We start from the raw sequence: 27,616 nt of genomic DNA, 5'->3' as shown, positions 1-27,616 counted from the left end.
CAGTTTGAGACTTCCAACTGTAAGGCTGTATATTGTCTTAATGGACTAAGAATGAGAATGATGTCATAATGGGGACCATCTTTTCCAAGGGACAAGTGAGTCCCCCCTCTCCATCCTCATCCAAGAGTTTGCCCCAGGGTTCTCCTGCCCCGTTTCATGCACATTTTCCTCAGATGTGAGGAAACTTCCAACTTTCTCTAAATATATTTTTAAAAAAATCACATCTGTTAATATACCTTTTTAAAAACCCCAGCTAGGCAAGGTTGCCCAGGAACATCAGAGACACCAAAAGAACAGGAAGAAATATGCCTTTTATTAGGAGTCGCGTATGTACAGAGAAAGCTGTTTCTCACAGCTCAGGGGAGGCTGTGAGAAAGAGCCACTGTCATCCAAGGTCACTGCGCGTACACTGCTAACACCACTTAGAAACCGCCGCACATTAAGAAACAGAACCATGACACAGAAGTGCAGAAGAGACACGGGTATGTGTGTGGACACATCATTTCTAAAAACAAGTCAACACAAAAATACAATGTGCCAATAAAAAAAAAAAATAGGCATATCCATACATGTCTTTTTTTCTGTTTTTAAAGTGAATACATGGTATACTGAGCTTTCACCTCCAGCTTTTTCCACATCGGATTTCACAGGCACTTTGGCAACCCAGCCACGTTTACAATACAGGATGTTCAGAACGATGAAGGACGATGGGAGCCACCGAGGTCCCCGAGACCCACACACACACTCAAACACTGAAGCGAGAGTGAGCTTCCTGCCACCGCCGCTGTGGGACCCAAAAATGTTCTCTGTGTGATGTGTAATGGCTTTTCCTTTGTCTTTCATGTTTCATGGCAGAATTACTTAGGAGCGTGGCATCGCCAGTCAGATATGCAGTGTGTGGATGCATTAGACAAGCATCAATTGCCTCTGACTTGAAAAACCGTAGAGAGCAGATCAAAATGACTGTCTGGTTTATCTCTGTCCCATTCTGTGCCCTTCCTGACAAGCTGTCAGAACGAAAACTAATGAAAATAATTACTGGGATGTACTGGGCCATGAGCTCTTCCTAGGAGAATTTATTTCTTAGCTCTCCCCTCCTGATAGACACATGGCCAATGGCATGCCCAGCTTCCCCCGGCAGGAGCCACTCCCGTCTCCCACGTTCCCCACACACAGCTGTGGTGGCTCAACCCACGCGTCAGGAACAGGACCGAACAAGCCTATGTATAAACGCAGACTAGGATCATCGCTTTATTGGTAATGTTGAGTTATAAGGCAGTTACAAAAGGACCCCCATGGTAACCAAACAATGTTGGACTATGGCTTAGCTTCTGTAATAGGATGACCGACTCTCCCGTCACAAGGAGCTGAGAAAGGAAAGAGAAAACCACACTGATGACAAAGTATGACAAACGGCTGTGCTGTGAAGTACCAGAAAGCCCCAATTTTTGGTGTATGTCGCCCACTTTTCCTCCTCCAGAGACTGAGATGTCATCTCACAGTTCAGAGAACTGAGAGGGAGAAACAGGGCCGCGCGTCATCCTCCGCGTCAGGTGAATTTGTCTCGCACGTGGTGCAGGGACGCTATAACCAAGCCGCGGACAGCGCATGAGTCGGGCCCAGACTCCTGGCACTGTGGAGAGGCGCACAGCATGTGAATGCCTCGAACAGATGATTGTCACAGGGTGGGAAATCCTTCCATGAAACAGACATTTGAGACATCGTGGCAAAGACATTAAGGCCTTCCATTTCTTTGCCTATACCGCTTAAAGGCACTGATACCAACAACAGAAATACTCCATAGTACCATCAAGGTTTTAAAAAACCTCCCAAAATACAAGTCTTCATAGGAAAATGTCTTTTATTGCGTGACATGAAGCATCCGTTCTTTGCGCGCTCAGGAGTAGAAGGGCCTCCCTTTCTCAGGAGTCTGAAGTCTGTTCAGCCTCGCAACCTGAGAAGGGGAGGGCGGCACATCTTGCCTGAAGGGCCCCTTGGGAGGGGCGTAACTAGGGTCCTGGACTTTCTTATACGAGTCATAGTTGCTCGGCCCCTCGGAAGAAGGCTGCTTCTTCATCTGCTGCTCCTTCCGCCTCTGTTCCTGGCGAAGGAGCTCCTGAGTTTCCAGCATGACCCTGGCGTTGAAGCCGTGTCCTCCCAGGTAGCCGTTCCTGGAGCCTTGGTAGCTGGAGTACCTGGGGTTCTCTTTGGCACTCTGGAAGCCTTCCCCGGGGGAGTAGTTCTGCTCCCAAGAGTCCTGGGAGACCGAGCTGGCGTTTTTCCTGCTTTGCCTAGAAAGCAAAACCAAAGGTTAGTGTGAGGGTAGGAAGAAGGAGGGAGAGGGAGGAAAGGGGGCAGGATGGGATGGAATATGCATTTTCATGTTTCAATAAATATTCCTGTTCTCTCATCACATGCCAGACACTGTGATAGGGGCGGCTGGAGAATTCAAAAGTGACTGTCCTCAGCAAGTGCATAGTCTTAGACAACTAAACTAACAATGAGTAAACAGGAGAGAGAACTGGACTGTGCAGCTACTTAAAAACAGAGTCATCTTCCTGTGTCTGAGCAGGTTGTGTCTGTTCTGCTTAGGGTACCAATATCTCCTGCAATTTAGACACACTGGCAAAGCAGAGAAGTAGTAGAGGTTTGGCAGCTTCCATGGTAGGAATAACTGCTTGCTTTAGAACATTACAATTCAATTCTAAACAAGCACAGCAAATATTTTACACAGCTGCCACCATAATGCCAGAAGCGCTAGCTAATATGAAGTACATGTAATGGATTACAATGTGGGTTTGGTTATGAAAGATTTAAGTCTAGACTCCTTTATGATAAAAAATGCAACAGGCAGTCCCTTAAAGCTCTGGCTTTCGAGTTGTGTGTGTCAGCAACTTACACTCTCCGGGATACCTGCTCATCGAGACTGGAGGGAGAGTCCGGAAGTCTGTAGAGTAAGCACTATTTTCTTATACATTTACCTTCACCAAAGGCCAGGGTAACCTACTTAACTTGCTTTCTGTCGCCCCAGGATAGGGAAGTAAATCAGAGTCATATGGAAATTTCAAATTCTTACCACTTCTGCAACAGCGTTGCGCATGATTTCCAGGAAACATTATTGCTTTGAAACATCTTTAATTTACTATCAAGTCTCTAGATGGTTTTATGAATTTACAGTAAGATTGGCTATGATGAAGTAAAACAGTTCTGTGCCAGAAAGGAAGACATGCCCTAATTTTTTTGCCTTGAAAATGGAAGAGGGGAAGAGACAATTGAGTAATAAAACAAAATATATTGCTCCATTTATCAATAAGAAAATCATTTGGCGACAGTATGTATTGCTCAGCCCTTTCCATCAACATACCCATCACGGCTGAATGTTCACAAAGACACTCATGGAAGGAAAAGAAGGTCCGGGAAGCCACTGTGTCTCCCGCAGGAATGATGCAATTTGCATTTTTGAACATTCAGAATTGCATCAATATGGTTTGGAGGGAAATCCACCCATTTTCCATATGGCCTAAAATGTAGTCGGAAACATTTTCAGTAAGGAAAATGACCGTAACGTCCAGCATCGCTTCTGGCTATGATGATGACTGCATGAGCATTCCATACCATGTCTGTCTGGGTCTCTTTTAAGGGAAGACTGAACCATTTGTACAGTCAGCCCAGGCAAGAATCCTTAGATGTGATGGAATAGTTTATTTGCCTAAAGCACTGATTATCTTCACTTAAAAAGTCATAAATTAATCTGCCCAGAGACAAGACTGTTGGAAAATGCTGGTATGAAACCAGGGATTTGACATTAATCATGAAACTTTAATTAAAACAAGGAACTTGTGACTGATATTACAGCAACAAAAATGGGATTCCTTTATGAGTTATCAGTTTGAAGATAATCAGAAATAGGCTGCAGACATTTCACCTCTTTTTCATCCCTGGCCTGCTAAGATCCATCAACCCCCTTCCTCCCCAGCTCCATGGAACCCCGGGTTTCGCGCTATGGCGGCTGTGCACCCTACGTGGATTCTCTATCATCCCTGGAAGACAGTCTTTCTAGATTTAAACAGGGAGAATTCACTGAAGGTTTGTTAGGGATGGAAATTACAACGATGTGGGAGAATGATTTTTTTGCAGCTAAAATTTTCTTCAAATTAATCAGTAAAGAGAGAAGGAAGCAGACTGCCCTGAGGTCTGAAGTGAGATATGTGGGTAAAATGCACATAAGACACACACACACACACACACTTCCTTGGTAAGGAAGTTAGCAGTATCTATATGCTCTTGATTAAGGGTAGAATGAGAAATGGGCCAATTGTAGAGACCAAGGGAAGGAAACGGACAATAAGAGTTTCCTGCACTAGGAAACCAGGCATCCAGGCAGCAGGGCGAGGTGGGAGAGTGACTTAGGCTCAGAGCAACGTAGATTCAAATCCTGATCCTGCCTCTGCCTGGCTGTGTGACACGGGGAGAGTTATGCTCACTGGGCTCAAGTTACCTTACCTGTGAAACAGGCATAATCTCTAACCTTGAAAGGCTGTGGGGAGAAAGAAATGAAATAACACATGTAAAGTGCTTAGAAAAGTGACTTGCACTCAGTAACTGATTGACTAACAAGGTCCCAGAGGAGTAGTTTGAAGAAAAAGTCACACTGCCTTCAAAGATTAGGCTCTGAGCCTGGGTGTGGTGGCTCAGGCCTGTAATCTCAGAACTTTAGGAGGATAAGGTGGGAGGACTGTTTGAGGCCAGGAGTTTGAGATCAGCCTGGGTAACATAGCGAGACCCCACCTCTACAAAAAATGTTTTGAAAAAATCAGCCAGGTGTGGTGGTGGGTGCCTGTACCCAGCTACTTGGGTGGCTGAGGTGGGAGAAGTGCTTGAGCCCAGGAGGTTGAGGCTGCAGTGAGCCGTGATTGCTCCACTGCACTGCAGCCTGGGTGACAAAGTGAGACCCCATTTCTAAAATAGGAAAAAAAGAAAAAAAGGCTCTGGATTTAGAGAGGCATCTTTTTGAGCAAAGAAGAAAATTGTTTTTAATTTAATTATTTTGTTTTTGAGACAGAGCCTCACTCTTTTGCCCAGGGTGGAGTACAGTGGTGCAATCTTGGCTCACTGCAACTTCTACCTCCTGGGTTCAAGGGATTCACCTGCCTCAGCCTCCCGGGTATCTGGGATTACAGGAGCGCACCACCACACCTGGCTAATTTTTGTATTGTTAGTAGAGATGGGATTTCACCACGTTGGACCAGGCTGGTCTTGAACTCCTGAACGCAAGGGATCCGCCCACCTCAGCCTCCCATAGTCCTCGGATTACAGGCATGAGCCACTCTGCCTGGACAAAAATTGTTTTTTAAAGTTAGCTTTCCCTTCCTTGGTTGGAGGGATTGAGTAGAGATGCCAAGACACAGAAACGCAGCAGAAGAGAAAGGAGCCCTTGCTAATTGAGGGCAACTCAGCACACTGCTGCAGACATCAGAGGGAAGCCCGCGTTCTTCCCACTGTACTGGGGGCCCTTGGCTAAGGTCATGGATAACAACAGCAACAAAACATCAATCTCCTTTCACTGAATTTCTTTATAACCAACACATAGGATTGTCTGGTCCCGCATGCAATGAGCCCCCTGGACATTTCTGAATCCACTCAAAGCACACAGCGCAGTTTGGCAATAACTATCACCTAAAGATTACAAGCACCTCCAACATGACCTGGAGACCATCAGCACGGAGAGGACTCAAACCAAAAATCTGATGCCTAAGGAAAGCCATGAAGCCACCAGCGTGACAGGGACACAGACAGATGGAGGAAGACAGAAGGAGCGAGGCTAAGAAGTTGGGAAGTAGATTGCAGACATAATAAATGGGGCTCGTGGAGAGAACGCAGGAGGGTGCAGAGACACACACAGCTTGGAGGGTGAGGTATACAAGGCTTTCGAGGAAGTCAGACCACGGCAGACAGGGAGCGAGGGAGGGGAGAACAAGAAATGGAGAGGCAGGAAAAGAAAATGAAGGGAAACACCAAACCAAGAACCTTACGTCTTTCTACCAGTGCCTGTGACTGCGCACGCCTCTATTCCATTTGGGGGCTGCCTTTTGGATACTAAGGAAAGAAACTAATTTAGGAATGAAAGAAAGATGATGTCACAGGGTACAGATCAGTGACAGAGGAGCAATTTTTCTGTTTGTTCTACTGCACAGCATGGTAGGTATAGTTAATAACAGTATTGTACATTTCACAATGCTGAGAGAGTAAATATTGGAGGTGATGGATATGTTAGCTAACTTGGTTAAGCTTAATCAATTATTTTATATTGTATTCATAAATCATAACATCACTTTGTGCCCCACAAATTATACAAACTGTCAATTTATATATATATATATATATATATATATATTTTTTAGATGGAGTCTTGCTCTGTTGCCCAGGCTGGAGTGCAGTGGCACGATCTCGGCTCACTGCAAGCTCTGCCTCCCGGGTTCACGCCATTCTCCTGCCTCAGCCTCCCGAGTAACTGGGACTACAGGCGCCGCCACCACACCCGGCTAATGTTTTGTATTTTTAGTAGAGACGGGGTTTCACCGTGTTAGCCAGGATGGTCTCGATCTCCTGACCGTGTGATCCACCCACCCTGGCCTCCCAAAGTGCTGGGATTACAGGCGTGAGCCACTGCGCCCGGCCTATAATTTATAATAAAAAATACATTATTTTAGAAAAAGAAAAACAAACAAAAATCCTACTCTGATTGAGAACTGAGTGTGGGGCCACCACACAGCTCCTTTTTCCTGCCAACTAGTGTTACCACGTTACCACCTGGCCAGTGTTTCTCACTGACATTCCAAAATGTAACTTGAATTCTGTCTGTAGTTTCTTACTTGCAGTTACAATTTACAAATCACTGTTTCTCATATACATGTCTCTAATTCAAACCACCTTATCTAACGCAACTGATACAAAGCCCAGACCATTTGTTTTATTTTATGCTCCACTTTGTAACTATACTTTTTTTATGTGTGTAATCTTTTTGGTTTCTAATGCCATACCAACTTGTTTAGACAAAACTCTGTTAATTGTCAACATCCGAAAAGCAGAGGTCAAGTGTCTTTGAAGAATATCACATGTCAGAAACTTGGACTGGACTCAAGCTCACGGAGGTGGCTGCAGTCCCCCCGACCTCCTGTTTGCTTTCTTTCCCTTGCTTCAGATCTCTGCACACAGCCTGCCGCAGAGTGCGGCTGCTTTGCGAGGCATCAAGCTGGGCGCAGGGTTCTATGTTCCTAATCTCCCTCACAAACAGGAAGATTCCTATTGATAAATTATTCTCTAGAGGAAGACAAGAAGATACTGCAGAAGCCTACCAGCCTCTGCTGCCCAAACTTACATAACTCTTTGAGGATGTCTGCTTTTCTCATATCTAAATAGGATAAAATGACTAAAAATAGGGAGCTACAATTAACCCAGAGGGAAAGCTGTAGTTATTTAGGGCAACACTAAATAACAGCGGAGGCACTAGCGGTAGCGGCTGCAACCCTCCTCTGCGTGTAAATATAGATACTTCTACCAGGCGCTTCCGCAGGGAGAGGCGGAGAAGGGAAGAGATGTCAGGGCTGAGAGTAAAGAAGGGAGAGGAATGGGAAGGCAAGGACGAAAGGTTCGGCTGGGAATGCATGAGCTACTTTGGAATGCAACCAGGAGAAATTCAGTGGAAGCACCTGCCTCTCTCTTTTGCCTCTTCTGAGGACTGGGACCAAAGCGCCCCTTCTCCCTCCCAATTGCCCTGCCTTCCCGGCCGCCCACCGCTGTCTCTCTCACCTCCCTTTCTCAGCCCTTGGCAGCTCCCACGTCACTGCTCTCATTATACACACTGTGCTATGTTTCTCCTTCAATCCTCAGAGACACTCTCAGGCATGGCCAAAATTTATGAAGCCAAACAATTGGCCAATAAAAATAAGAACACAGCCCCTGCCCTGACAACACCATCCACACAAGCTATGAAGTGCCCTGGCCCACCCGTGTGGTCGTGCAGGCAGGGCCGTGCCAGGTGGGCCAATTGGTCCATGCTGTCGGCTCACCCTTCCGACGGAATGCAGCCACACAGACTGGCTGGGCCGTGGCGGGTGACGGGGGCAGTGTGGCAGAGAGGGTGGATTTTACACAGACGAACCTTGATGTCTAATTCAAGTGCCTAGGCATTTGATTCACTGGGTTGATTCACACAGTGACCTCCTTCTAAATGCTAAGGGCAGGAGAGCATTGAGGGGAACTTTGTACCTGTTAATATCCCAAATTTGGGGCCAGGCATGGTGGCTCACACCTGTAATCCCAGCACTTTGAGGGGCTAAGGTGAGCAGATCACTTGAGGCCAGAGGTTCGAAACCAGCCTGGACAACATGGCAAACCCCTTCTCTACTAAAGATACAAAAATTAGCCAGGTGAGGTGGCGCACGCCTGTAATCCCAGCTACTTGGGAGGCTAAGGCATGAGAATTGCTTGAGTCTGGGAGGTGGAGGTTGCAGTGAGCCAAGGTCATGCCACTGCACTCCTGCCTGGGCAACAGAACAAGACTCTGTCCCAAAAAATCTGGGAACAGAAGCCCTTGATAGCAACAGGCCTTATAAAATCATAGCTTAGGACATGGGCAGGTACAGGTTTGAATGCTGGCAAAATGACTTACCAGCTGTGTGAGCTGGGGGAAATTTACCTACTCTGAGCTCTTTCCTTACAAGATAAGATTATATCAAAGGTCCTATAAAGACCAAAACTTGAATGACTCTTACCTAGAGCAGGCTAAAGAACCTGGCAATTCTCCTTTTTAAAGGAAAAAATAATTTAGTACTCAAAGGGGTTATACATAGCCTTATGGATTGAAACACAACAACTGAATGAATAAATTGCTTCAACAGATGGGCACTCATGCCCATGGAGACTCATCCACTCCATGTCCCCTTGGCTGACCTGTGTCCATGTGGTGAAGTCCCTTGTGGTTGTTACAGTGATTATTAACATGTAAAGAAATTCATCTTTTTGAGACAGGGTCTTGCTCTGTCACCCACGCTGGAGTGCAGTGGTGTGATCTCGGCTCACTGTAACCTCCACTTCCCAGGCTCAAGCGATCCTCCCATCTCAGCCTCCCACGGAACTGAGATTACAGGCATGTGCCACCATGCCTGGCTAATTTTTGTATTTTTTATGGAGACAGCGTTTTGCCATGTTGCCCAGGCTGGTCTCGAACTCCTGGGCTCAAATGATCTGCCTGCCTTAGCCTTCCAAAGTGCTGGGATTACAGACCTGAGCCACCATGCCTGGCCAGGACTCATCTTTATTAGAAATTGATCAAGATCAATCTACATTGGTCAGTCAAAATAAGCATTTGTCTCCTAACTCCCCAAAACTGTTTTGCTCAAAGTCAAAAGTCTACCTGATACCAACATGGCAAATGAATCTTTTCCTACTTAAAATATTTTTGTCCTTGGTTTTGAAATACAGCAACAAATGCCTGTAAGAATTGTGGCTACTGGAGTCACTTGTTTTGGGAAGTTTAAAAAGCTGAATGTTTTTCAATATTTTTATTCTTCACTATGCCTGGAAGAAATACTTTGATGGAAAAATAGTTACTATTTCAATGTACTGGCACTCAGTCGCCTGAGATCCTTTGTCAGAGAACTGGGTCAAGGCCTCTCCCCTGGGGAGCAGGCAGGTACGGGTTGCTTGCTTGGTTCCCAGCTAACAAGCTCAGCATCCCTGAGACCCTCTAAAGTTAAACATGGGTGACAACAGTGATGATGGGACAGTAAGAGAGTGAGGTTTGGGACCACGGATCCCACACAACCACGGCATATCCCGATCTTTTTATGGAGCTCTGGATTTATGAAGTATCATTGATTCTAATTACCCTATGTGCTAAGCCAAATAAGGGTTATCTTCTCATTTTTCAGATGAAGATACCGTCTTGTCCACACGGGAAGCAGGAGAGCCAATACTAAGAAGCCAGTACACCAGTCGCTTAACTTTTTTAGGGAGCTTGTGGTTCAAAATACTGGCATCTCCTGCAATCGGCATTTTCACTGGCCTCCCAGTAAGACAGCCCCCCACGCTAAGGAACAGTAGCCACCAGACATTTATTGGTTCCTCTGTTGCTACCAGGGGCAAGCTGGAGAGGCCCCAGCGATTTGGGAAGGAGCGCGTTCCTAAAGGGCCGGGGGATCTTAAAGCGCCGAGGCAGGGGGGTGGATCTGGAGGCTCGGCCAGGCGTCCTCATACCGAGGCAGAGAGCTGTACTGGCGTTGGGCCTGCTGGGAGCTTTCGCGCTCCTCCTGCCGCTGCCGCTGCATCTGCACCTCCACGGACACCGAGTGCCGCCCGCTCTGCGCCGCCGGCCGTGCGTTCGGCTGGAAGAGGAAAATGCAAGCACATCGTTAACCAGAAAGATCCGCACAGGTCACACAACTGGTTGACTCCGTTTCGATTCTTACGAATTGACTTCGAAAATTTTGAAAATTCTGTGATTTGTTTTTTAAAATCGTTTCTTTGAGAAAAGTGGCATATATATAATTGTTCTTATGAGCCCACAAACACTCAATTTTCTTAAACTGTGATTTTGGCTTTGGCATATGCTTTAAATTAAAGAGATCAAACTTTCTACTCTCCTTTAATTTTTTTTAGAGATGGCATCTCACTCTGTCACCCAAGCAGGAGTGCACAGTAGTACAATCATGGCTCACTGCAGCCTTGAACTCCTGTCCTCCCATCTCAGTCTCTGGAGTAACTAGGACTACAGGCACAGGCCATCATGCCTGGCTAATTTTTTTTTTGGTAGAGATGGGGTCTCCCTATGTTGTCCCGGCCTCAAGCAATCCTGCCTCAGCTTCCCGAAGTGCTGAGATTACAGGCGTAAGCCACTATACCCAGCATCTAGTCTTTTTAATGAGGCTTGGTAAATGCTGACATAAGATGCCATTTACCTCTCTTGAGAATACACAGAGCAGATACAATGAGAGTGAGGCTCTTCCAAAAACTAGAAGATGTTAATACCAAAAAATAAATAAATAAATAAATAAAAATAAAAATTTGCTACAACTCTCAAAAGTGGGAAAGTCCAGGAGTGCACACTTGCGAGTTGGCCATGCTGAATTTTGGGGGGTAGGTATATATTTTAGTTTTAAAGCAGGAAACAGTATAGCTGATTCCCCTTTTACTACAGGATAACAGTGAAATTTTAAGCCAAGATTAGTTTAAACTAGGTACTGACAGGCCTCCTGCAATCCACAGATGGCAGCCAAACAGGGAACAGAAATGCCTATCAAAAGAACAAATCCAAAAGCTAATCGCTACTTAAATTGGTTATTAGGTAATGCATTTTACCTTAGTTATTAGGAAATGGCAATTTAACCTAGGTTGATCATCCCCTATAGAGAAAGCTTCAATCCTCCTAACTAAATACTTTGGTTAGCACTCCATTTCAGGAGTTCAAGACCAGCCTGGGCACCACAGTGAGACCCTGTCTCTACAAAAAAATTTAAAAAATTAGTCAGGTGCAGTGGCACATGTCTGTGATCCCAGCTACTTGGGAAATTGAGACAGGAGGACCACCTGAGCCTAGGAGATTGAGGCTGCAGTGAGCCATGACCATGCCACTGCACTCCAGCCTGGGTGATGGTGCAAGACACTGTCTCAAAAAAAGAAAAGAAAAAAAAAGGAAAAACGAAAAGAAAGAAAAGAAAACCATACTTTGGTCAGCAAGTCATCTGGTGATTGGCACTTCTCCCTGAAATCAGATTACTGAACGTGTATACTGCACTGTATAGATCAGGTTTCTGGGATGCTTCAACTTCTCACTGATGATGGTTAGCTTACCTTCTAGATCTGGCCTTTTGAAATAAAAGTAGCTGTGCTCAAAATAGACAACGATGCCTCTACATTTACAAAACATCTCAATGGTTTGTCACAGCATCAGCAGGAGGCCCCTTAAGTGATCCTTTTCAGTACTGGCCACCCTCAGTTCCCCCTCTGTTATGCGATGTTGTGCATCAGGCATAGTCTGAGAGGAATGTCTGTTAGAAACAAGTTATTGATTTTCTTTTAGAGTTGAAAGCTAATGGTAGACTTTGCCCTGATAATGATTTTCTAGAACAACAGAGTCTTGGCATTGATTTGGCGAGCTGTAAGATAACAGGTAGCCTTGTTACCAAAAGAATGGCCTCTATGGTTGGCTTTGGCCAGGACAGAAAGAAATCAAGCATCATCTATTGTTCTCTTTCTGCAAAGCCAGCACAACCTTACTTGTTGATAAGCAGTAATGAAGCAATATACAGGACAAACATTTCAAAGCATATGGGCTTAGTTAGTGAGCATATTAAAAATATCCCGATACAAAAATAATGTGTGAGGAGATTAGGCTTTACAATACCCCAGTCTCTACTAGGGGATGTTTATAACCACACTCACTGGAACAAATGTGTGTTCAGAGACCCGCTTCACGACACCGTTCAAAAAACACATCAGTGAGGCTTTCGGCAAGAAAAACACTTCTCTGAGCGAGTTCTGCTTATGCAAACAACTGTTCATCAACTGCATTAAAAGAGACAGACATTTTCTTCCATTACACTTGATGAGGCTGGCCAAAAAGGAAACTGAGCTGTTTTCTTGTCACGGTGAGCAATGGGAAGCTTGAGATAAACCACTGGACAGAGAGAAAACACTACACCATTTCCTTTACACCCTCAAAAGAACCACATTTTCCTTTCCTTTTCACTCAGTGTAAGCTATATGCATGTGTCAAACAGTCTTGAAAGATCTGGCATTCTGCAGCAGGATTTAGTAACCAGCTTTTTAAGCTCGTGCTGTTCTGTGACAAGCTGCTTGTGGAGATGTGAAGGGAAATTGCAAGGTCTTGTAGAAATTTCAGGTATATTTTTAAGTTGTTTCTCCCATAGGCCTGAAAATGTGTTTCTGACAGAGAAAAAAGAAGTTGAAGGACTTGTTTTCTCTGCTATGTGTTTTCTGACACTGTTCACCTCAGACTTTATCAGCTACAAGTATCTAGTTGGATCTGGATACATTCCAATGATGACATTATCAGCATATGGGGTCTGAAAACTTAAAAGGAACGAATGAGTTTGGGATCAGCAAACTGACATATTTCATACTATCATAATCACCAGGAGGAAACATAAACATTGGCTTCACCATTAATATTTTACTCCATTTCTCTTTTCAGAGCTTGCAAAAGGGTGAGTTACTAAAGAGAATCACTCTTATTTTTAAGATAAAGCTCTAACAGGCCACATATTTCAAGGAAGATTGTATACATGACCGGCTCAGAGCAACAACTAATTAAGTTCATCCTGGCAAGTTTGACACTTGACCTGAATAAAAAATTACCCCTCTAATTCACAATTTAAATGAAGACCTCTTAAAAACAAAAACTGGATGAACAGTATTACAATGGCAATCTCGAATTTTACACACTGTGGCTTCAATCCCTATGGCAGGAAAAATTAATGTATCCGAGTCCAAGCACAAAATTAAAGTGAAGAAAAGAGGTAATTTGTAACCTCACAGAGAAGTGTATGTTTTCAAATAAAATATCATCAACAACTGCAATGACAAAGTAACACCCATATAGGGAAATACCTGCGTAGGCATAATTGTAGTAACTCTGGAGATTCACCAGAGAACAAGGCGAAGCTCTGTTTTAACAGTGCAAATTACAAATAACCCTGTGATGAAACTGGTTACAAGCAATGACCTTTTAAATAAAAAAACCACCACGGTTGCCAGGGCCATAATAACAATAGAGACTGTAAGATGGAAATAAACACACGAGTATATATGACACAGGACGCTGGAGAGCCACGATATGTGAATCTCTTCATGGCCTATGTTTAAAACCACTAGTGAAAAATATGTATGCTGTTTTTGTAAGTGGACTACAAAGTACATGTCTTTCTCATAGATTATAAAGGGATAATAGTTCAAGCTTGAGGAAGCAATACAATGTTGGTATCACTTAGTAAGGTAAAATATAAAAAATATTTTTCACATTTTTTAAAAACATTATTTGTTTTTCTTTTAGAGTCAGAATCTTGCTCTGTTGCCAAGACTGGAGTGCAGTGGCGCAACCATAGCTCACTGCAGCCTCAAACTCCTGGGCTCAAACTGTCCTCCTAGGTAGCCAGGACTACAGGTATGCACCACCATGCCTGGTTAATTTTTTTTCTTTTTAATTTTTGTAGAGGCAGGGTCTTGCTATGTTGCCCAGGCTGATCTTGAACTCCTGATCTCAAGTGATCCTCCCACCTTCGCCTCCCAAAGTGCTGGAGATTACATGCTTGTAATGGTCTCATATGGTGTTTTATGAATTAAGTCCTTAAGCATTTCTCTTAATTAAATAAAATCACTGCTTCAAAATAAAAATAGAAAAAAATGAAAATACCAAACAAAATATTTAATAGACAGTTAATAGAGTAAAGAACAAACATGAATATCCACAGTACGAAGTTTCAGTACTAATTAGAACTAGGTAATACTGTAAGACTTTGACAGCTTAATATGCAAGTGTGCTACCACTTATAAAATAAAATCATTGTTATATTAACATTTATATAGAATATTCAATAATTTCAAATAATCTATCATTTTTCTTCCTATAGATATGGAAAATAGTGTGTATGTGTGGGTGTGCACGTGTGTGTGTATATATATCCACACACGTAATATTTTTATAAAGGATCATTTTGAGCAGATTTTCTCCTTAAATTATGAATGATAAAAATCTGCAAAATTTCGTATGTCCAAGGGCACATACAGAAAACAAAAAATAAAATACAAAACATTCAAGCACTTCAGATGAAAACCTGTGATGATGATGATGGTGAGAATGATGCTGATGACAAAAAGACCAATGGCATTCCCTTGAGATTCACAATGCTTACTTTAGCAATTCATATGAGCTGTGACCCTAATAGGAATTCCGTATTCTGATAAGAGTAGCAATTTAAAGATTAAACAGAAATCATTTTTATGCCATGAAATCATGTAAAGAGTGTCAACTGTTGACTCTGTTGAAAAGTGGCCAGTGCTAATATTACTAATTATTTTCTTCAGTAGACTTATGTACAACTTTTAATCAAAACAAAGTTAACTTTTATTTATCCATCTTGCCTTCCCAGCCTTCCGCACCCACCTGCACCCCCCATAATTAATATAACTATTGACTGAACTCTTGTGGGTCTTGAATGCTGAAAAGCTTAATTGTTACTGAGGATGTGAGTAATGACTGAAAAGACTGCAAAGCACACCCATTTCCCTCATGAAGTTTTTGGAAATGAACGTTTTGGTCTTAATTGTATTTGTCTTCACCTCACCTTTCCCACCAGTGCTTAGATCTTTTATCCTCGCCCCCATCTTAAGCAATAGGAACACGGAAAATAAAAAGCTTGCTCTACAAAACAAGCCAGGCACTTTAGTATCTGGGCTAATGGCAACCCAAGGTGGCTTCAGGAGTTTCCACCACCCAAAGCTTCTGAGCATAGCATGGCCATGAGTCACAGAGCCTTTGGCTGAGGGACAGGTCATAGGGCAGAAGAAAGCGCTGACTTTGTGACAGTACAGAGGCTCTCTCTATGTGCGACAGGCACCTCTCTGCAGATGGCTTTCTCCAGGTCTATTTCTTTTCTTTTCTTTTTTTTTTTTTTTGAGACAGAGTCTTGCTCTTGTCGCCAGGTTAGACTGCAATGGAGCGATCTCGGCTCACTGCAACCTTTGCCTCCCGGGTTCAAGCGATTCTCCTGCCTCAGCCACCTGAGTAGCTGGGATTACAGGCGCCTGCCACCACACCCAGCTAATTTTTGTATTTTTAATAGAGACGGGGTTTCACCATGTTGGCCAGGCTGGTCTCGAACTCCTGACCTTGTGATCCACCTACCTTGGCCTCCCAAAGTGCTGGGATTATAGGCATGAGCCACCGTGCCTGGCCCTCCAGGCCTATTTCTATGGGAGGTGATTTCGACCCAACTAGAGCTAGGGTTATACTCATTTCAAGGCTGTCAACTAAGGCAACATTTTTTTGAGTCAAGGCATGGAGGCTGCTATGAGAAAATGACAGCAGATACTTTTTAAGTCTTAAAAAAGATGGAAACAAAAGGAAAACCACCATTTTCTGAAATTCCCCAGGCACAGGGAGGCAATCTAGTGGTACAGAGTGGCAGAGTGGCTGTGTGCTGTGATTGCCTCGCCAATTAAAGCAGGCAGAGCCCTAAGAGGGCAGGGAGAGCTATTAAAGTCTGAAACAGGAAAAGGGAGAAAAGGACAGATTTTGTTATTCGTTGAAAGACGGACAGCTAGGAAACAAGCAAGCTTGAGGGAGAAGAGGATATTCACATTGCAGAGTATCAATTTTCTACCTGAAGGACTAAACTACTTTCAGTCACTCCCAACCTTGGATGGAAAGGATTTAGCAATACAGCTATTATTAAAGGCTCCATTATCCCATCTATCAATCGTCTCAGCCAGCAAGTCTCCTTGTGGGCAACACTCAGGTATCTGCAAAGTTTTTACGGCATACTGTACTTATGTCTGCAGCCTGCAATTTAGTTCTTTTAAAAGCAGCACTAAGTCCTGTCCATATCGAAGCTCTGTGATAATAACCCTAACCTCACCTATTGTTCCATTATCCTAAGAAAGATTTAAAGCAACTTGCGGCTTTATTTATGTTGCACCTGGCACTACGTGAGGAAGAAGTTGCTTTTTCTTCTTCTCTTGCTCAACTTGGGAGAGAATTCACTTCAATTATGTAGCTAAGGAAATTTTCTGGGCCTCTGCTCATCTAAAGACCTTTTGTGCCACAAATCAGCTCCCTCAGGCCCAGACATTATTTTGAACAAAGGCCCAGAAACAGGTGCATTTCGTACTGCTAGAGCTTACAGAGAACATTTTCAAAATAGGTGGATTGAAAGGGCTACTTGGATGAGTTTTCTGCAGCATCCTGCTCTGTATGTAAAGTAATTGGCTTACATATGTTTCTATATGACACATCTGGCTGCACTTTGTGTGTGGCATTTCTAACAAGCATGACAATTTCAACTAATATGGGCTCAGTTGTACACACAGCTTGAAGGTGAGTTTGTGGTTCCTTAAAACTAAAATGATTATAAACCATTCCAATGAATGAGATCATGGTCCTATCCCTTCCAAATACAGTGACCCTTCAAGGTCAGAATACATAAGAGAAGAGAAGAAAAGGATTCCAAGATGCAAAAAGCTCGTTTTGTAAAACAGATAATTAAAACCATAGACGAAGCTACATTTTAAACAACTGAGCAGCTCTTCCTAAGGTAACCATAAGCATTGGTATGAAAATTAATGCACTAAGTAGAATTACAGTCACTTTAAGCTCATTTACATGATCAGTAAAATGGAGCAAGATCTCAGTTGCTTGAAAATGAAAAAAAAAATAATAAAAAGAAAAGAAAAGGTCAACTTGTGACCCATAATTTAGGAAATTATTCCATTTCTAAGGTAATCAGCCTGTCATCCAAATAATTCCCTGCTCACTCATTACAGGAAACGTTAATACAAGCCAAGTTGTCTGTCTGAAGTTGCTATGGCATTTTGATATACAATAATTTGGCCCATGACCTTCAGTAGTTGAGTTTCCAAATGTACAAGATTTTTTCAAACATTTTCCCTAACATGATTGTTCATATTAAATAGATAACATAGAAATGCATTCCAGCCTATTCACTGTTCCCAAAGTTAAAATCTTATAAAGAAACCAAAATAAATTTCAAATCATTTTCACTTTTCCCAATGAAAAACATCTAGAACTAACAAGTAGGAAACACTCATTTAGCCTCAAAGAAACCTGGAGGTCTCGCATGTGGATACAATGTCAGAAACCAGAAATAAACTCACCAATCTGAGTTCTCAAAGACATATGTCTGCTTCTCTGTTATATATCTAAAATATATTCCAACGTCAAAGAGGGGTTCTTTCAAGCCTTTCCTGACCACTGCGCACTGATGTGGTCCTCACCGCTCCATGGTTCTCACCCCATGCACACCCCTAGCCTACCTCTGCTATATGGTACCAAGTATTCCTTTATTATTATTATTTTTAAATCAGTTCCACTGGAGAGTTCTGAGGGCATTTTTTCTTTTCGATCTTTGTTCTCCCGTACCAACCACAATGCCTAGGACATAGTAAGAACTCATTGAATTTGATGAATTAAATAATTAGTTAAAGAGTAAATGTCAAGATGCTGGTTTGGAATCCACATTCCCAGGCAAAGTCAAATGGCAAACACTGCTCCTAATGGCATGGTATGGAGAATGATAAGCTCAGGCAGGGCTGTGCCAGGTTGGAACTGTGTGCATGTGTGTTAACTATTTCCATAGTCAGCTGCTGTTTTCTTCTTCAGCTTGACACCATGCTCATTACTCTTTTCAGCCCTTTTGTGTAAATATACATAGTTAAGAATGTATTTATCACACATCACAAAAGAATTCTGCTTCAAGAAATGTAGTAGGAATGGATTGAGTCAATTATGCCAGACAATATAAGCAGATTAACATAACTCTGCCATGTTGCTACATGGGAATGACTCAATTTACGTGATCATCTAGGAAAATGAACTAAATACCTTAGAAAATGTCATTAATAGTAATATTGTTGCAGAAGACAATTAGAGGTCTTCTAGGGAACTTGTTTTATAACCTCCCAGAGTTAGGCAAGAATTGATTTCCTGAGGAGCTTTTACACCTGTATGCTGATCCCCCGGTGCCAGTTGCCCCATCTTCCTCACCTGAACTAAGTTAAAGCCCTTCAAACTACACTTGACCCTTGAACACCACGAGTTTGAACTTTGAGGGTCCATTGATACACAGTTTCTTCCACCTCTGCCACCCTGAGACAAGACTTACCCCCGCTCCTTTCTCCTCCTCCCCTGCCTACTCAATCTGAAGACAATGGAGAAGATCTTTATGATGATCCACTTCCATTTAATGAAAGGGAAATGTATGTTCTCTTCTTTACGATTTTCGTAATAACATTTTCTTTCTAGTTTATATTACTGCAAGAATAGAGCCTATAATACATATAATGTACAGAGTGTGTGTTAACCAACTGTCTATGTTATTGGTAAGGTTTCTGTTCAACAGTGGGATATTAGTACAGAAGTTTTTGGGCAGTCAGAAGCTGCATGGGGATTTCTGATTGCGTGTGTAAGGAGGAAGGGGGATGGTCCTCCAACCCCCATGTGGTTTAAGGGCCAACGATAGTACTGCTTCTTCCATTTCTTCCTCTTTGCCTTTCCTCCACAAAATTAGTCTTCCTCAAACTCTAATTTGGTTACTAAATCCCTTAATGAGCAGCATTTATAGGTTTCTTGCTTTATGTAGAATAATATACTGTGAGTATTGGGTTTCAGGACCAAAAAGGACCTCAGAGATCGTCTAGACTTTAGAACAGTGATTCCCAAAGTTGAACTTGTTTCAGAATGAATTGGAAGGCTTGTTAAAATACAGATTCCTAGGCCCCACCCATAGAGGTTTAGATCTAGTAGGGTCAACGCAGGGCCCAAGAATATGTATTTCTAACAAGTTTCTAGGTGATGCTAAAGGTGCTGTTCTGTGATCTTTGAGAAGCTCTGATCTTCAGCAGCAGCTAACAGGATCCAGCCTCTATAGTTAACCAGAGAGGTTCTACTTGCATCTGCTTTACATTTAGCTTCTTCTTAAACTTCTATTTCATCAAATGGTAACTGACATCCAATGATTTCTTTCTTTCTTTTTTTTTTTTTTTTGATGTAGAGTCTCATTCTGTCGCCCAGGCTGGAGAGCGGTGGTGCGATCTCGGCTCACTGCAACCTCTGCCTCCTGGGTTCAAGCGATTCTCCTGCCTCAGTCTCCCGAGTAGCCTGGATTACAGGCATGTGCCACCAGGACTGGATAATTTTTGTATTTTTAGTGGAGATGGGGTTTCATCATGTTGCCCAGGCTGGTCTCAAACACCTGGCCTCAAGTGATTCACCAACCTTGGCCTCCCAAAGTGCTGGGATTACAGGCGTAAGCCATTGTGCCTGGCCTGCAATCATTTATTCTAATCTTGGTTGAGACATAAGAAAACTAAGGCCAGGAGAGCCGGGCCACCTGGCTACTGGGCCAGTGTTCTTTCCTAGCACAATTTCTCTTCAAACTTTCGATCTAGCATTGAAGCCTCTTCCTACATTTCTACCTTTAATCTCCTCTTCCCTTCAACATAACCAACCTCTCAGTTCCACATCAGCTGGGTAGTTTACTCTTCCTCAAATAAAATGTTCCTTTTTTTTTTTTTTTTTTTTTGAGACAGAGTCTCACTGCAGTCCCAACCTCCCAGGTTCAAGCAATCCTCTCAACTCAGCCTCCTGAGTAGCTGGGACCACAGGTGTGTGCCACCATATCTGGGTAATTAAAGACAATTTTTTTTTTTTTGTAGAGATGGGGTCTTCCTACGTTGCCCAGGCTGGTCTCAAACTCCTGGGCTCAAGCAATGCTCCTGCCTTCGCCTCCCAAAGTGTTGGGGTGATGGTATGAGCCACCATGCCTGGCCTCCAGCCTTTTATAACACCATTCTTCCTTCTGTCCTACTCTTCCAAGTATCTAGTAAATTATATTCCCAACACTTTGTCTGAACTGAACTCATCAACTTTATGGACACTAATCTCTGCTCTACTTCTGTAACTTACATGCAAAGATGGCGTGCCTTAGACCTCAACATCGTCTGAACTATCACCTCTACTTCCAAGATCCTAGAGTCCAAAACATATACTGTTTTGACCACAACCTCTTAGGCTTGAGAACCCCTAGATCCTGAGCCCTCTTGCACACTGCTAGGCTGTGAGGCTAATCTTTCCTTGAGCTATACTTGCCACCCCACCTGGACCACACGATGCTTCCCCAGTGTCCTTGCTAGGACTCCGACACCTGCCCTGGCTTTCTGCCATGTCTATCTTCCAACCCCCACTATAGAATGAATCCACAAATTTATTCCTTCTATTCCCAGTCCTCTAAGCATTGCTGGTTAGGTCAAATTACCATGCTAACTGGACTTCCTAATAACCCATGCTAGAGTGTCCTACCTTAAGCAGCTTATTTATTCACCTCTAACAGACTCACTCTCAACTCTCCCAAAGAGATTCTTCAAACTCCCCATCATCTCAAAAAATCTGCCCCGACACCTCCACTCTCAGAAGTGCTGTCATCTCTAGGGTGAAACACAAGATCAGAATACAGTTCTGGCATTGGGAAAGCCATTTGAAGTTGTTTCACTCTGGTGGCTATGTGGAGGATGAACTGGAATAAGATGGATTCAACAAATACACAAGGGGGATGCAAGAGATTAGAGTACTAGACCTGGCAGAGTGGCTCACACCTGTAATCCTGACACTTTGGGAGGCTGAGGAACGAGGATCACTTGAGCCTAGGAGTTTGAGACCAGCCTGGGCAACATAGTGAGACCTGGTCTCTACAAAAAGCTAAAAAATTAACCAGGTGTGGTGGCACTTGCCTGTAGTCCAGCTACTCTGGTGGCTGAGGTAGGAGGACTGCCTAAGCCTAGGAGTTCGGGGCTGCAGTGAGCTATGATCACACCACTGCACTCCAGCCTGTGTGACAAAGCAAGACCTCATCTCTTTAAAAAAAAAAATTCCTAAACACTGTACTTTGTACATTATAGGCACAATGCAGAAGTGTTGAACAAATTAATTTTGGCTCTGATTCTGAGAATATGTATCTATAGAAAAATAGTTACTAAATTTAAAAAAATGCTTAGTTGAGAGGGAGAATACTTTTGTTATGTCTTGTCATAAGGCTAGTGAAACCTATTATGCAATGGACAGATGGTGGAACAAGATATAAAATGAAATTAGCAATGATGAAACCCATATGGAAATGAGGAAAAGGTCAATATGTTAAAGGCCAAAGGAATTTGACTCCATCTTGTCTCATTTCATAGAGCACTGAGGTCATAGTTTACTGGCCTTTGCTGTAGGGAAGTTGTAGGATCATTCACTGTGCTGAAAAACCAATTACTTACCCAGGGTTGCTCAAAGCTGTAGGTCCGTCGACGATCTTCTACATCTTCATCCTGCTTTGCTTGCTGAAATTCTTGCCTCAGACGCTGTATCCGATCATGATTGCTAGGAGTTGATCTGTTACTGAAAGAAAGATGAGGCAGCAGTGAATACCCTTCAGAAATATTATCTGTGAACTGCAGTTGCTAGCAAAACATGGCAACTTGCTATGAAATAATGCCATTTAAGAGAAAGTGAATTTTTAAAACAATATGTGGGCATTTAAAATATGTTTTCATTTTGGTTTTAGGATTAAGGCTTATTGAGGTATTTAGATATTCAAGAGGGTAAGCAGTATTTTTAGATATTCTTTTTTTTCACTGTTCTTTAAAAGTTTCATTTCCTTTCTGTAATCTAGCAAGGTGTTGGCAGGGAAGTTTTTTTTGGAAAGGACGTTGCATTAAAAGTCAGAAACAACAGGGTCTGGTCCTAGTTTCTGTACCTTCTTAGACTAACGTACTTAATGTTTCTAAGCTGAAGTTTTTTAAATATATGAAGTACAGATAATAATTTTACTCTAAATATCTGAGTTGTAATAATCAAGTGATAGGACACCATGAAATATAGCTGCAGAAATGTACAGCAATATTTTCATAATACGAGGTTCCTATTTACGAGTTATCAGAGGTCTATAAATAAATGCAATTCTCACAGCAAAAATGAACAGCATTTTATTTTTTTATTTTTTATTTTTTGGATAGCTTTCTATTCTTTTTTTTTAATTATACTTTAAGTTCTAGGGTACATGTGGATAACGTGCAGGTTTGTTACATATGTATACTTGTGCCATGTTGGCGTGCTGCACCCATCAACTCGTCAGCACCCAACAACTCGTCATTTACATCAGGTATAACTCCCAATGCCATCCCTCCCCCCTCCCCCCTCCCCATGATAGGCCCCGGTGTATGATGTTCCCCTTCCCGAGTCCAAGTGATCTCATTGATGAACAGCATTTTAAAAATAAGTTCAAGTGGTAGTTTGATTTAACCAGTTAGTTAATAACAATATGGCCTTCTTTTTGTATAGTATTGAATTTTGTTTTATTCTCAGAAAGACCTTAAAAGATCAGTGCAGAAGGTAGTATTTCATACACCTACCCACCCACCCACCTACACACACATTTACAAATGTAGTAACTGACATTTAAAGAAGATAAGTGGTTTGTTTGGGGATCTCCCAGCTGGCCAGTGGGGAAAGTGAGACCAAATTCCAGATTTTCTGGCTCTCAGTCCAACACTCATTTCACTATGCCATGCATATCACTTTTTAAAACATGTATCAGGCTCTAAAGCTCTTCATGTGTAAAATATAAATTTTAAAAAGAGTGTTTTCACAAGAGTAACAGAGATTGATGACCAAAATTAAATCCATCATAAATCTCACAGCACTTTTGGTCTATGCCATTCACTAAAGCAGGAAGTTTCATCCTATCAGTGATATGAACGGGAGACAGGGAAGTACTGGGTGGGAGAGGGTGGTTCCTTGGCAAAGGTCCGACCCTCAAAAGTCTGGAAACCCATAACCTTAAATGGGAACAGGTATTCCTGTTTTTGCACCCAAAAGTTGCCTTTTTGGCCCACCATGCCCCCCTATCCTGTACCCATATCCTGTACCTGCAAAGCCCAGGCTCCATGAACAGACAAACAGAAGGGTAGAAGAGTGGCAGAATGGTGCAACAGAGGAGAGACGAGAAGGAGCATCTAAACGTCAAGAGGAGTTTGGCTGGAGATGGCTGGAAAGGAGATTGGGCCACTGGATGGCCAAACTCCAGCTGAAGATCATCTTCCCACCCCATCCCCTTTCCAGCTTCCCATCCATCCCACTGAGAGCCACCTCCATCACCCAATAAAATCCCCACATTTGCCATCTTTCAAGACCGTGTGTGACCTGATTCTTCCTAGATGCCGGACAAGGGCCTGGGTACCAAGGGGGGCACTGAGCTGGTTAACACTTAAGCCATCTGCAGATGGGGGAGCTAAATGAGCACTGTAACACGCTCACTGGAGCTTCAGGAGTTGCAGGCACCCACACCTAGATATTACCGTGGGGATGGAGCCCCAGCTCCGGTACCTGCGCATCTGCGTGCTCCCCCTCCCCTAAGGGGTCTGGGCACGCACAGCAGTCGAATAGACGAGCCTCTGTTGCATGTCCTGTGAGGGGAGTCAGGGAACTCTCTTGTTTCATCAGGAAAACTATTCAAGCCCATCAGGCATCTATGTCTCCACAACAGAATGTCAGACTTCTTGAGGACAAGAACCACATCTTCTCCTTATCATATATACCCTCCAAGCTGCTAGCAGAATGGAAAGCTGCAAAGCTACTAGGAAGACCAGGTCTCTTCACAAAAGCATGTTGCCCTGGTTACTCAGTGTGTGCCAGGGTTCCGTTGGCTGCACCCCTCCTGGAAGATATGATTTGCGAGAGGTAGCTTGGAAAGAGAAATTCTGTCACAGTAGACTACATAAAATTCTCAAACGGACGTAAGTCTACGTGTAATTACACATATTTTGAAGAATCTCAGAGGTTCAAGAATTTCAGATTGAACATGTTCATGTACAGGCTCATCATGTTAACATCTTCTAAAAATATGGAATAGCCTTGCATCATTTAACATATCGGGAGGGGTCCCTGTACCTTCATGTATCAATTTCACTAGCGTGTCTAGAATATACTGTCAATACATTCAATGTGATTATTTTCTCAGTCAATAAAAGCTTGTCTTTCTTTGCTTTTCTTCTAACAAATCTGAACTGATTGGCCTGGAACATTAAAGGTGAACAGGTCTGTAAGTTGGGCTGTCTGATGATATGAGGCTTCAGTCCACGTCACTTCAAAATGTCCCTCCGCACTTTTGAGACAGGCAGGTTGTTATTCCTACTGGCTTTAAAATATATATATATATATATAAATATATATATATATATATATATATATAGCATAAATATATATATATATATATCCTATATTGTTGAACTGTCGAATCTAAAAAACACTCTGCTCTCTATGTGAAACCATAATAGTGTAGCATGAAATGAGATGGTTGCCCTCATACAAAGAGAGTAGAAAGTGGGCATTCCTGAATCTCACTGCCATTTTTCCACCTGTGCTTTTTTGTTTCTGGCATACTTTATAGCTTTTATGGGATGATTATAGAAGGTTTGACTGACAAATTATTTTACAAATCTAACCAGAAGTATTTTTCTATTATTTTCATGCAGCATAGAGAGTTTTAAGTCCATAATTATTAGGATCATGAAGTCCAAACCATTGATAAAAACTGATCTACTATTTGCAATTAACTGAAAGTCTGTTTTCCTGACAAAGGGAGTTGACCCAATAGCCTCAATGTTAAATTCTGGTGACATTGGTGTTTTTCACAGCAAAAGATAAGTTCTGGAAGTCACTTCTGCCTTTGTTTCCAAATCTGGGGAGCTAGGCAGACCTTTGGTTTCACCCTCTTTTCCTCTGCTCTTTCTCTTCCAATACTCTAGAGAAAGCTGGCTGACTTGTCTAAGACTAGCAAAACCACTTTAATGTCTGAAGTTGGAAAACAGGCTGCGATGGTTTTCATGATTGATGATGATTTCCAAAGACTGGAAGACCGTCAAGCCCCCTTGGGGAACAACAATTGGCAGTCTGAAGGTGAAATTCTGGCTTTGAGAGATGAAACCACTGCAACTGCTCAGTTCTGTCTCTCAGGCCAGTCTATAATGAGCCAATAATTCCAATTTGGACTTTTAAAGTTCTTGGTGAGCTCTTCTGCCAAGAAAGCTAAAGGAAATTTGAAATATTCATTAGCAATAGTGACTCATCGCTACACATCCTAATCAACTTATATTTAGGTTCACTGCCAACTTAAAGTTGGTCATTATTTTTTTGTGTGAGAAATATAACAAAAATACCATCCGAGTTGATCAGATGGGTGAGACAATAAAACCCTTAATGAAGAGTCTGAAATCATAGTTTACAGACAGTCCACATGAGTGGCATCTACAGAGGGATGCTGAGAGGAACAGAGAGATACTTTCTGTATAAAACATCCACACAGACAGCTATAAGACAGTTTTAGTCCAATACCAACACTCAGCCTCCACCGACACATTGGCTTTGTACCTAACTGGAACTTACTTTCATGTTTTAACTAAATGAAGAGGGTTTGCTTTTGGTTCAGTAATGATCTGGGCTTTGGTTTTTGTTTTTTCCTGACAGGTTTAAGGAAGGTACGGTACCTGGGATCACACACTACAGAGATTCCTAGCCCAGCGTGCACAGAACAATGTGACCCTGAATTATATGCAAGATCCATAATTACTAGGGGATTGCAGTCTTTGATGTCAGAGGCAGACCATGCGACGTACAAGGTTTTTACATCTTCAGATTGGATACTACCATGTGCCTCCTGAATGTGGCTAAGGATGCCCATTCAGGCTAAAAGGAGCAATGAGCCTATCTGCAGGGAAGCACTGAAGCCTGCCCTGCACCTGTGCCCCACAGGCATGCCAACTCAACCATTTCCTTAGGTACAATGAGAGGGAACAGAAACCTCACAACAGCGGTTCTCATCTATACGCACTGTGTATATGAGAACCATTCAGAGAGCCGGTTAAAAAATACTGATTGCCAAGGCTTGCCTTGAGAAATTCTGAGTCAGTCTAGTGCAGGGTCCAATAATTTATACGGATACGAATTCAGAATGTACTACAGGTATACAGACAGCACTCTGAAGATAATGCCTGCAGTTAGTAGACTACTGCCATGAAGGGATGCTGGCCTGGTGTTGCTTCTTTAAGAGAAGCTGGAAAGACAGTTTTCTCTCCCAAATTTAAAATGTTCACTTACTTTACTTTTTAAATTCTAGGTAAGCCAAATAACGATTTTGTCCATTGGTGGCTAGCCTGTAACCACTGGTTCACATTCTGCAGACATTGCCTGTTTTATGTGTCGCTTCTGCAGGCTATTTACTTTCATTGCACCAAAATAATAAGGCTGGTGGTCCTCTAGTAACAGTCCCCCAAAATACGTTAAAACTGATAACCAGGCACTGTCCAGATAGTCTTGTTTCTCCTAAACTGTCCCCACCTTCTGAGCTGCCTAAGCCTGAACCTGGATATCCTTCCTTGCAGGCCTGAAGTCTCACCTATCTATTCAGAGGAGTATACGCTGAGAGGAGTTTGTGATGTGACTGATTAATTCTTTATGGATTAAAAATACTTTAACATTTGCATTTTTAATTATGCAAAAGAAGTCTGAAAACCTGGGAGAGAGATTAGTTTTAAGATCCAGAATTCAATGGAAGGGAGAAGTAACCACTCTTTTTTTTTAAAGTAAGGTGGTCTCGGTTACACTATCCTTCCCATAGCAGGGGAGGAAAAAAGGAAGAGAGAAGGTAGACAGGAGGAGGAAATAAATTGTGGCAGGCTCTCCACATTGTTCAGAAGGCAGAGATGATTATAAACTCTGGTACAGGAGAAGAAAAGCTGCCAAAGAAGAGAGGAAGATACAGTTGCTCAT

General features: G+C 42.7%; 1 protein-coding gene across 28 annotated transcripts in view; it reads right to left on the bottom strand.

The window, feature by feature from the left end:
* Nucleotides 1-292: 292 nt before the first annotated feature.
* The window catches only part of PARD3 (par-3 family cell polarity regulator), a 711,028-nt gene continuing 683,704 nt past the window's right edge, over nt 293-27,616 (bottom strand). For 27 of the 28 annotated variants that reach the window (XM_003903538.4, XM_021943977.2, XM_003903542.4 and 24 more), the window contains 3 exons: nt 22,069-22,189; nt 10,258-10,385; nt 1,224-2,291 (listed from right to left, as the gene is read on the bottom strand). In XM_003903538.4, coding sequence (XP_003903587.2) covers nt 1,898-2,291; nt 10,258-10,385; nt 22,069-22,189 — 643 coding nt within the window. In that variant the 3' untranslated portion in view covers nt 1,224-1,897. Of the gene's footprint in view, nt 2,292-10,257; nt 10,386-22,068; nt 22,190-27,616 lie in introns of all 28 variants that reach the window. The other variant, XM_009214245.2, reaches the window with a different exon arrangement.

The sequence above is a fragment of the Papio anubis genome, chromosome 11 (assembly GCF_008728515.1).
Source record: "Papio anubis isolate 15944 chromosome 11, Panubis1.0, whole genome shotgun sequence".
Classification (NCBI taxonomy): domain Eukaryota; kingdom Metazoa; phylum Chordata; class Mammalia; order Primates; family Cercopithecidae; genus Papio; species Papio anubis.
Note: the sequence above shows the minus strand (reverse complement) of the source record. Positions and strands in the feature narration are given on the sequence as shown.